Source organism: Lissotriton vulgaris, chromosome 1_1 (genome assembly GCF_964263255.1).
Source record: "Lissotriton vulgaris chromosome 1_1, aLisVul1.2, whole genome shotgun sequence".
NCBI lineage: Eukaryota > Metazoa > Chordata > Amphibia > Caudata > Salamandridae > Lissotriton > Lissotriton vulgaris.
Window position 1 is genome coordinate 1170088080 of NC_141685.1, and position 12183 is coordinate 1170100262.

At 47.2% G+C, this 12183-nt stretch overlaps 1 protein-coding gene across 3 annotated transcripts in view; it reads right to left on the minus strand.

The window, feature by feature from the left end:
• The window catches only part of STX18 (syntaxin 18), a 705236-nt gene that overhangs the window by 453884 nt on the left and 239169 nt on the right, over positions 1-12183 (minus strand). For all 3 annotated transcript variants that reach the window (XM_086964282.1, XM_086964291.1, XM_086964300.1), the window contains one exon: positions 7835-7944. In XM_086964282.1, coding sequence (XP_086820408.1) covers positions 7835-7944 — 110 coding nt within the window. The remainder of the gene's footprint in view (positions 1-7834; positions 7945-12183) is intronic.

Here is a 12183-nt window from a genome sequence, read left to right on the forward strand (position 1 = left end):
AGCCATAACACAAGCATATATACATAGAGAAAGCAAAAACCATAGAGTTTTTCCTAGATAGACAACATATCACTTCAATGATATATCATAGTCATTATGTTTTGGTCCAAAATTCCGGCCAATCATGCATCAGCACCCTCTTAGAATGTTCTCCTCAGAGGCTCAGGCCCTCAGATTTTCGTAGCACAAGACTAATATAGAGCCAAGGGATAAAGAGAGAGCCTGAGGGGAGGAGGGTGGGTGGCAAGTGAATCTATGAAAGACACCAATACTGGAGAACCACAGTCTACAGGTAAGTAACTTTTGTTATTCTCCAGTATTGCGGTGTCTTTCATAGATTCACATGCTTGAATACGAATAGTGAGCAGTAGAGTTAGAATAATACAAGGTACTTATCATTCAATATATTGATAATAATAATGATAATAATAATAATCATAATACTATACAGTACGACTGACTGAAGTATATATCAAAGAAAAAGAAAGTATCTTGTATACAGGAGGGAAGCAACAGAGGCTCACCTTATTTAAAAATATTTCATAGGACTGCCTGTGACACGGCTGAGTCAGCGTTATATGCAGCATCCAGACAGTAATGTCTCATAAAGTCATGCCTGCTGAACCATGTTGCAGCTCTGCAAATGTGATGAAGAGGAACACCAGCAAACAGCGCTTTAGAAGAGGAAACTTTTCTAGTAGAATGCGCTCTAACAGTAGCAGTAAGTGGTTTTCCTGCTTGCTGATGGCAAAAAGCAATCGCAGTAGATATCCAGCGTGCAATTGTTTGTTTGGTGACTGGATGTCCTTTTCACATCTGCCCGTAGGCCACAAACAGCTGGTCAGACTTACGTATAGTAGTCGTCCTTTCAAGGTAGAATTTTAGACACCTCTTAATATCTAAAGAATGAAGTGCTCTTTCTGCTGGTGTCAGAGGATTAGGAAAAAATTGCTTTAAAACAACTGGTTCATTGAGGTGGAAGTCCAAAGGCACTTTGGGGATAAAGGCTGGATTGGTGCAGAGCAAGACTGATTCTTTGGTAAACTGAAGAAAAGGAGGTTTAGTAGTAAACGCCTGTATGTCACTGACTCGACGTGAGGAAGTGAGAGCCAGAAGTAGAGAAGACTTCTAAATGATGTATTTAAGATCGACCTTATGGATTGGCTCAAACGGGCGTTTCATTAGTTGTGCCAATACAATGTTCAAATGCCAAGGAGGAGGTGGTCGACGAATTGGTGGGAACATCGGAAAAAGACCTTTAAAAAATTGCTGAATGACTCTGGAAGAGTAAAGAGAGTTAGAGTCATCTTGACGGAACCGTGAAATTGCTGCTAGAAAAACTTTTAAGGTAGCAAACGAGAGGCACGACTTTGCCAAGTGTAAAAAGAAAGGCAAAAGTTGCTCCGGCGTTGAATGTATAGGATGTACCTGGGCATCATTACACCATAAACAGAATCTTTTCCATTTGAGTTTGTATGTTTTCACAGTTGAAGATGCTCTCGCGTTTGCCAGGACCTCTCTACAATCTGAAGGAATATCTAAATTCAGAAATTCATAGTGCTCAGGTGCCAAGCCGCTAAGCGTACAGATGCTGGGTTGGGATGACAAACTTTCCCCTGATCCATGGTTAGAAGATTCGGAAGAGGGCGAAGAATGATCGGGTCGCACTGAGACAGAAGCAGGAGTTCCGTGAACCATACTTGTCTAGGGCATCTGGGAGCTATTAGAATAATGTGACCGGGTTCTTGCCTCATTTTTTGAAGAACTCTGGGAACTAGAGGTAGTGGTGGAAAGGCCTAGGCATATATTTTCGACCAATTCATCAAAAAGGCATTTCCGCATGACTCTGGTTGGGGAAGCCAACTTGCATAGAACAGGCATTTGCGGTTCAGATGCGTTGCGAACAGATCCAGATTTGGGCGACCCCATACCCGAAAAATGTGATCCAGTGTGGGTTGATGCAATTCCCACTCGTGGATGATTGTAGAAGACCTACTCAGTAAATCTGCAAGATTGTTTGTCGCTCCAGGAGCATGCACTGCTGAAAGGACAACCTGATGTTGAATCGCCCAATCCCAAATCTGCTGAGCCTGATGGGACAGTAGGATGGATCTTGTTCCTCCTTGTTTGTTTATGTAGTGCATTCATGTTGTGTTGTCCGTTCGAACAAACACTTATGCTCCTTGTATGATGGAACGGAACACTTTTAGTGCTAGAAAAATGGCCAGCAACTCTAGTAGATTGATGTGCCAGGTCTTTTGCTGAATGTTCCACTTTCCTTTTACGGGTAGCCCCTGAAGATGTGCACCCCTGCCTTCTAGTGATGCATCTGTTGTGAGAGTGAAGCTTGGAGCGTCCATCAGGAACGGACGACCCGAAGAGACGTTCTTTTCGAGAGTCCACCGCAAGGGACCTTTTTTCATTCGAGATGTGACTCTGACCATATTGTTGAAGGTTCCGGAAACTTGAGCCCATTGTTTGTCCAACTCCTCCTGAATAGGTCTAATTTTTAGCCGGCAGTGAGGGACAAGAGGGATGCAAGAGGACAACTTCCCTAGGAAAGATTTCAACTGTCAGACAGAAGCGGACTCTTTTAATAGGAGGGAGGCTGCTACGCTGAAAAGACACAGGCGTCTTTCGTGCGACACAGAAGTTTTTGCTAGCTTGGTGTCTAGAATGGCTCCCAAGAACAGCCTGTTTTGAGCAGGGAGAAAATTAGACTTTTCCATGTTTAATGTGAGGCCCAAGGACTGAAAGAGGGACTTGCAGATTTGAGTATGTTTGTAAGCCTGCTCGAATGATCGTGCCTTTAGCAGGCAGTCGTCCAGGTATGGAAAGATTTGTACACCTTGTAGGCGAAGGTAAGCTGTCACTGGTGCGAGGACTTTGGTGAAAACACGGGGAGCTGCACGAAGGCCGAATGGAAGAACCTTGAATTGGAAGTCCTTCCTAGCTACTCTGAATCGGAGAAATTTTCTGTACCTCTGCAGAATTGGAAGATGAAAATAAGCATCTTGGAGATCCAAAGTTGTCATTTACTCTCCCTGAGATAGCAATGGAAGCACCTCCTGAAGGGACAACATGCAAAACGTTTGCTTTTTGATGTATTTGTTTAGGACACGTAAGTCCAGGATGGGGCGCCATTCTCCCGACTTTTTCTGTATGAGGAAGAACCTTGAATAAAAACCTCCGCCTCTTTGCAGTTTTGGTACCACTTCGATTGCACCTTTTCTTAACAGAATTGTGAGTTGGTTTAAAAGTTCTTTCAGGTGGGCAGGAGGAGGACCTCTTGGTGGAGAAATGGGAGGAATCTTTAGAAACTCCAATGCATGTCCCTGTGTACAACATCCAGAAGCCATTGATCTGTAGTAATCAGTGACCATTTTGAGTAAAAGTGAGAGATTCGACCTCCAACCCTTGATCAAAAGGGCGGAGTTAGAGATGGTGAGTGAAGCAAGTCATTGTTTTTTAGAAGAGTCCTTTCCTCTGTAGGAGGATTTGCCTCTGTATTGTCTCTAGGGCGAAGAATGCTGTTGCCTGTACGACTGTTGACCTTGGGAGGAGTAACGTTGTTGTCCTTGTTTGTACTGACTGGAATTTCCTCGAAAGGAAGACTAGGATCCACGACCTCTTGCGCCTCGAAAAGTTTGCTTTTTGAATTGGAGAGTTCCGAGAGCATGGGCTGTGTCAGTGTCTCTTTATTGTTTGAAGGGCATCGTCAATATGTTGGCCAAATAAAGATATGCCATCGTAAGGCAGGTTTAACATTTTCGTCTGCACTCTTGACTAAAAGACGTGGCCTTTAGCCAGCCCTGTTTCCTGAGAACAGCAGCACCAGCCAAAAGGCGGAAACCAGTGGAAGATACGTCTATAGAACAATCAATCATTTCAGAAGAAATCTTCTCTTCTTCATGAAGATTTTTTTAACGCCTTAGCTTTAGATGATTCTGGTATCAATTCTACAAGAGAGGAAATGTCCGACCACATTTGCCGGTCGTAACGAGCAAGGATCGCCATTGAATTGGCCGCCTGCACAGTAGTTGCTGCCATTGTGGAATTTTTTTTGCCTAAAGCATCAAGACGTCTACCTTCTCGGTCAGGTGTTGCAGTTATTGGAGATGAAGGATATTTATACCGACGTTGTGCCGCCCGAGTAATAATGGAACCAGGCTTTGTTTGAGAAAGTAGACAAGCAGGTGTATTTGTAGGTGCCTTTTATTTTTTATCCAGCCTTTGCAGAATAGCTGGTATTGAATTAGGGTTTTGCATGATTTTAAGCCCTTCTTGCCAAATAAAATCGATGATGGGAATAGAACGCACTTGTTTTTGAGGCTGTTCTTTAAAATCATATAAGAAACAATCTTCTGTAGTCGTCATAGGAAGTTGGAATCGTTTTGCCGCTCTTTCCAGGAGTAAATGAAAACCACCTATGTCTACAGGTGCAGAGTCCAGGGGAGCTGGAGTAGGAGATGGTGTTTGGATTTAGTAGTTATCCCATTCAGAGAGAATGGATCTGTCGTCCAGCTCACCTTCCTCTCTGTCATCCTCATTGTCATTGTTCTCTACTAGGACTTGAGGAGAATCTTGATGTGGAGTCTTGGCCGTTGACGTAGAAGGTGTGAGTAATGGCTCTTTAGTAGGAAGAGGCTGCATAGGTGTTTGAGGTACTGGAGAGGCCTGTACTGAGCTAGAGAAACGGCAGTAGTAATCATCCAGCATGAATTGTAGATTTGAGATCAGTGTAAAAGGCATCTGTGCCATAAGAGGTTCTTGCTCAGGTTGTGTGCCACAAGTAGAATAATCTTCTTCTTCTTCCTCTAAGTCTTCATCTTCATCCGAGTCCTGACACTTTATAAGAAGTTCGGAGGGACTGCGAGCAGCGCGGAATCTATCATCATCTTCATCATTTGAAGAAAATAGCGCAGTTGGAGGTTGAGAAGAAGTTTGGATTGGCATAAGGGGATCCAAAAAAGAGTATCGCCGCTGAAGTAGAGAACTTGAGGATTTCAATGGTACTAAATCCTTGGAAGCAGTAAACACTGTTTCTGTCGAAGCCACCGTCGGCTAAGCCACCGTCGACTAAGCTGCCGTCGAATAAGCCCGACAAAGCCGCCGTCGACAAAGCCGCCGCCGCCGACAAAGACGCCGCCGCCGACAAAGACGCCGCCGCCAAAGACGCCGCCGGCAAAGTCGCCGCCGGCAAAGTCGCCGCCGACAAAGCCACCTCCGACGAGGCTACCGCCGACGGAGGCACCATCGACAAAGCCACTGTCGACGACGAAGAATGCGTCGATGAAATCTTCTTCAATTTACTTGACACCGTCGACGAGGTCAAAGGCAACGTAGACGAAATAGGCCTCACCTTAACAGATACTAACGTTGACGGTGAAGACGCCGACAACAGGATCATAGCCGGCTTCATAGATGAAGATGTTGAAGTCGTCGACGTAGACACGACGGCAGCTCTCGTCGACGGGGGAAGCGACGACGAGCTAGTCAATGAGATGAGCAGTTTCTGAGGTAAAAACTGCATAGATTGAGTCTTTGACACCTGGGAGTCAGATCTCGAGGGCGTAACAGGTGCAGCAAGACTCTGAGGGGGAGAACTCGCCCCTCTTGAAGTAGAAGGTTGATCCATAAGGTGTTTTGTCACCACTTTAGGTTTTGGAGATACCTTTTGGTGTTCACTGGTTCTCTTCAGAGATGAAGAAGTCTTGACTGAATACACACTCTTTACATCAGAAAGAGGGTTCTCTGAAGTCTTCAACTTCTGTACCCACAGAAGGAGACGCCCTTCTCTGTCCTTCAAGGTCTTCTGAGAGAAGGTTCTACATATCTTACAATCCTTGACTTGGTGTTCAGGATATAGGCAATATATGCACTTTTTATGAGGATCTTCAGAATGAAGTCTCTGTTTTCCACAGGTTCCACAAGGTCTGAAGAGGGACTTCTTGGTGGTAGACATCTTAAAATTGGATTTCTGAGTAGAAATGAGAAGAAAACTGAGCAGAGCTTAGGGAGACTCCCTTCACACGCGGTGTGGTAGAAAATCTGAGGGCCTGAGCCTCTGAGGAGATTTTTCTAAGAGGGTGCTGATGCCTGATTGGCCGGAATTTGGACCAAAACATAATGACTATGATATATCATAGAAGTGATATGTTGTCTATCTAGGAAAAACTCTATGGTTTTTGCTTTCTCTATGTATATATATGCTTGTGTTATGGCTACATTGCTAATTTATGTACCGTGTGACTCCCACTTCGACGACGGGGAATATTCAAGCATGTGAATCTATGAAAGACACCCCAATACTGGAGAAGTACTGCTGCCATGAAGCTGAAAAGGGTCCGGTGGAATCCAAGCCTGGATTCTGGAAGGAAGGAATCTGAAGGCAGAGTCTGGGTCACTTGAGGGTGACCAGGGGCTCGGTAGACGAATGCCCACCGATATCGGGTGCTTCAGGTGTGAAGAAGGGATGCTTGACTCTGCAGCCACAAGGACCAGGAGACGTCGACGACCAGGAGCCGGATGCGAGCTGTACTACGAAGGATGTTGAGTGCTGAGGAGGGTCAGTGTCCGGCTGGAGCACCAACAAACCTTGGCAAAAGCAACCCAAGCAGGAAGGTGAAGCAGGTTACGGTGTGGACTAACAAGGTCCAGGGGACTCACCAAGCAGTGGGGAGTCAGGGCACATCTGGAGCAACAAGGAAAGTCCAACAGAAATTAAGATGACCCTCCGGAGGACCCACAGGTCGAATGACGGGAGTCACAAGTGGACCTCGAGCAAGGTTGCAAAGTATAAGCCTAAGGAGCACTTGGTGCGAGGAGGCCGAAGTTCTTTGGTGCAAATACTACTCGGGGTCAGGACTACATGGAGTCCAATGCACAAGCTCGGGAATCGCCAACAAGCATATGCAACTGCAAATGGGCACGGTGCACAGAGGTTCAGGTTATACAGTCCCCTCTAGGCATACTGGCCTCAAACTTGCTGAGAGGTCAGATCAACCTCAGGGACGTTCAAAAACCCACCCCCTGTGTGGCTGAAATCTTTGGAGTCCGCAGGAACTCAATGGAGTTCGTTACATCGGCAGAAGGCTGTACTGACGTAGCTAGGCCCGAAGGCCGCCCACAATGTTTTCGACCGAAAATGGAGATTCCCGATCAATTCAAGACAAAGAAAATAGGAAAATGCCTACGATAACAATACCGTCAAGGGTACAGTGGATTGTGCACCAAGGGGAACCCGAAAAACAGCTTCGAACCAGAGCGCAGCAATACACATCCGAACCCGATGGCGGAAACAAAAACAATCTAACAATGGAGTTCATGCCCATGCACACTATCTACAAAAGGAGGAGTCACTTTACCTCATGACTGGAAAAGACTTCTTTGAAGAACAACAACTTGCAAACATCCGGATTTAACAATAGATAGTAGGAGTATGCAAAGCATGTGTATTTACAGCACACATGCCTCGAACACTGGAATTCCTTGTAGGGTATGTTACTTAGAACTTATTCATATGACACCAATAACTGGAAATAAAAGATTGAAGAAACCTACATTTGTGCACAGCTCTTCATAAATGCAACATCTGTATAGCCATCTGCACAAATATCCTAGTGGTAGGCAGTTTTAATTATTAAGAATGAAACAAAAAGCATTTTAATTAGGAAGTCTCGCCGCAGTAAGTTTCATAGAGCCGAAGATTCAAAAGCTGTAAATATCAGAAGTTTCAGGGATACTTTTTATTAGAAAGTTGAGTTTTCATTTTGGAGGGCTGTAGCTTTGACTGACAAACACTACGTAGCTCAACAGTTGTGCTTATTCTGACCTGTGGCCTCCTCGTCAAAGTTCATTTCTTCGCCTGCGTCTGTCGAGTTAACCAATACATTCTCAGGTGCTGTTCTAGACTCGTTGCTCTGCTCTGGCTGAAGTCTGGACCTACAAATAGAAACATGCTAAGTTAAAGACTTCTATTTTTTCTTCAGATCCTTATATTCATCATGTTAATAATAAAATTACTAAGGAAATGCACTTATGGGAGAGGAAGAAAGGTGTTCAAGAGCATTTGCATAACTAAATGCACTGCTTTAATTATGAGTAGGGATTTTTTATGCTCACTTTGCCACTGGAATCATGCACCTGGCTGAAGAGCCAATAATAAGGATGAAAACGGTCCTAGGTTGCCCAGTTCAGAGAGGACTTTGCTTGGCAGTGAGGCTGGACTAGTCCCATTGGAGCAGGGTCAAGACTGATTTGCATATGTCTGGATCAAACTGAGATGGCATGGTGGGCGGAAAACAATGGATTTGGGATCCGGCCCAGAGCGATTGCCAATGGATGAGATTAATTCAAGCATTCCATCCATCACCTTGTTGTTTTATTTCGAGTTTGGCAAAGGACATTTCAGAGAACAGGAGCCGATGGTGAAATGACATAGCAAAAGTGGTGTAAACAACTAACTTGAACCTGCAGATTTAGGATTTGACAGAACATTTTCAGGGGCTAGACATGTCAAAAAAGCTGCACTTTACCGTGGCATTTAACTGGCAGTTCTATCGGTGGAAGTGTCTGGAGTTCTGGCTAGAACAGCAAAAACAGTGGAGTCCGTTTTTCCTGTAAACCAGGGCAGGGGCTGACCTTCATCTCTCGAGTGGAAAGCTAAGTGTGTGAGTAACCTTTGTACTGGTTTTGACTTTAGTGCTGGTTGGCGGTGCAGAGTTTTCCTTATTAGCCTGTCCTGTTAGCACATATATAGCTCCCTTATCACCCCTTCCTGTTCAGCAATGTTTGCTCTTTTGCAATCTATTATAGTCAACTGCACATTTCTGGGTAGGCTGGTCGCTCTTCATTGCCCCAATTCTGCCATCTCAGTTTGTTCAGTAAACTACATCCAATAAGTATTCTTATCAGTATTACTCAATTCGACCTTCGCAGTTGGCACTTCTCTGCCTAAGCTACAAAGCTAGAGTTTCAACAGAGGTACTGGATAATTTCATGACATTCAACACTTGATATTCAGGTGTGGACAGGGAACTATCGCCTTTTCCACTTGTTTGATTAACCCGATTACACGGACAATAGCTCAGAGATGATATTTGTTGGCCTCACAGAGTTATGAGTTACCATGTACAGGGTTTAACTTATAGGAATTTTGAGTGCTGGCTTAATTTCTCCAACTACAGGTCTTTGGTTATGAATTTTTTGTCAGGACCGGAGGCTTCAGATTATGCTTTTCCTTCTTCACTATTTATTTTAGTACAAAACTCACAGCAGCCTAGAAAAGCTTAAAAAAATGCTTATATTCCAGAACAAAGGGAAAAGAGCATTAAACAACGAAAAAGAACATTCAGATCTCGGATAAACCAACTACAAATCCCATCACTCCATTAGGGCAGTGCACAGAGTTAGTACTTTGACAGGGTCCATGACAGTTAGATAGGACGTCCATCTTGTGTCAACTTCCTCTTTCTTCGCTGCTTCGCAGCCAGTTAAGTAGTTGTTCCTTTTTCCCTGCTTGAGACATGTGTGGATAGCTGATTTAATTCATTATTATCGCGTTGTGTGGGGGCTCTGTGGTGCTTAAGGTAATGATATTGTTATGCCTTTTCTTTCAGAGCCCCGTTTGATCGCAGGAACGTTCTTCGTTCCTAACGCGATCTACTTGATAATTGCGGTGCGTTTCTGCCCGCTAGGGGGAGCCGCGGCGTCTCGTTGCTCCTCAGTGCGGTTTCTCCTAAAAGAGAGGAGCTGCGCTGAGGAGAGAGACAAGCCGGAGCCTTGCCCCTGTTGCCTCATCTGAATGCCCATTAGATCTGGGTCCGTATTTTGCCCCACATAATTTGAACACCCCACGAGGGTCTGTACGGCGGTTTTTACCACGATTGACGCCTGCGGGCGGTTTGCAGCACTGACAGCGGGTTTTGACCGTGTTGGATACCAGTGAGTGCATTAGGCATTTCTAGACTTCTGTGGCAGCGCGCAGGGAGGCGGTTGTGACACGGGGGAAGACACTGCCACACACCCACCTGGCAGCACAGCACGGCGTGAGGGCAACTGCCATCACCCAGCCCCCAGGACCGCCGTGAGGGAAACGGCTCTGACCGCAGGATGAGCTCTCCGGCAGCAGCGGGAGAACCACAACTACCAGCTGCCCCGGATAGCCAGTGACGCCGTAGACGCGCCCGGAGGCGCTTGAAAACAGCGGAGCGCCGTAGCGCTCAGGGGGAGACACTGCCACACACCCACCTGGCAGCATAGCACGGCGTGAGGGCAACGGCCATCACCCAGCCCCCAGGACCGCCGTGAGGGAAACGGCTCTGACCGCAGGACGAGCTCTCCGGCAGCAGCGGGAGAACCACAACTACCAGCTGCCCCGGATAGCCAGTGACGCCGCAGACGCGCCCGGAGGCGCTTGAAAACAGCGGAGCGCCGTAGCGCTCAGGGGGAGACACTGCCACACACCCACCTGGCAGCACAGCACGCCGTGAGGGCAACGGCCATCACCCAGCGCCCAGGACCGCCGTGAGGGAAACGGCTCTGACCGCAGGACGAGCTTTCCGGCAGCAGCGGGAGAACCACAACTACCAGCTGCCCCGGATAGCCAGTGACACCGCAGACGCGGCCGGAGGTGCTTGAAAACAGCGGAACGCCTCGCGCGCGGAAGCAGCCGGGACAAGGGCGGGGCAGTCTTTAGCAGTCCGAGGCAGGAGGAGGCGGGGCGGGGCCACCCCCCTAACAACACCTCAACCACGAACAATGGGTAAGCGTAAGAAAACACCGACTTGTGAGGATGAGGGGAAAAACGCCAAAATGCCCACACACTCTAAGTCCATCTTGTCATATCTTTCCTCAGCAGTGGGGGCCCTTACAAAAGAAATTGCTAGCGCCGAACAAGAACTGGGTCTGACATTGCCAGCGGCAGCAGAGTCCCCTACTCCTGAGTTGTTCCCCACCAGCCCAGCGGGCTCAACGATAGTGGTTCCCCCTATACCTCTGGACCCCGTGGTAATTATCAACACTAATCCCGCCTCCCTAGCCACAACAGCAACCAAGCCTAGTACCCCCATTAAGCCATCGCAGCCTTGTCAACAGGCAGCCCAACCGTCAAAGGGGCCTAGAGGGAAAAAAACCAAAGCAGCAGCTTCGACCATCAAACTAACTGAGCCTTTTGGGGACCAACTGGAGGCACTTTTCGTTGCTAGAATTGAGCCATTGCTAGTGGGGATTGCAAAAGACATTGTTGACACTCAATTCCTGTTTGTCCGACCTCCTCAAGAAATGTGCACAGTTGGATAAAATCATTACCTCCTACACGACGCACTTGGAGCAGCCTAAGAGGGGCACTCCGCCTCAAGATCTTGGAGTGCCAAGTCCCTGTATCACAGACCCGCCCCAGAAGGGAGAGGGAACAGTTCCCAGAGGGCAGCTTCCCCGTGCAATTACACCCGCAAGCCAGGCGAGTCAAACATCTATCGCCCACCCACGGTTGTCTCCACCCACGTCCCCGCACAGGAAATGAAAACCAAGCAAGTATAACTTGAACTTACCTCCGGCTGCAGCCCCTTTGTTGGCAGTGTTTATAGGAGTGCCACCGCTTGAAGAGGGTGAATTTGAATCCACCAGGAACCTTCTACATAAAGCAAGAACTTGGTGTGCTGATTCCTCCAGTGGGGAGAATCCCGCAGACTCGCTTATTTTTGCAAGGAGAGTGGGGTGGGTTGGGAAAAGACCCAAAATCACCAAGGGGGATTGTGTGGTCATAAATTTCAACAGGCCCAACCTGGCAGATAAACTTTTCTGGGACGGTTCATTTATAACTTCCAAAGATCATGTGAGACCCGTACCACTGGGGTTCTTTTATCCTCCTATGAGAAGAGCCTATGTTGAATACCGTCACGACACCACAAGCCCAACCCTGATCGCACGCCCAGGGGCAGGTTCCGTCGCGGCCGCTACCATGGGCTCCCCTCAACGCCCTGTCCAAAGCCCAGAATCCATATCATTGCCACTAACAGCTCAAGGGGCGGGCGACGCACCATCAGTCAGCGAGATTCCTACAAGTAACCGTTTTGCTCCATTGTCAGAGGCACGGAGGGTTTGGAGGGTATGGAGGGCTTGGAGGAGGTCGATTGACCACTAGCTCATGGGCCACCCCTCCAAATCGGACCAGGCGAGTGG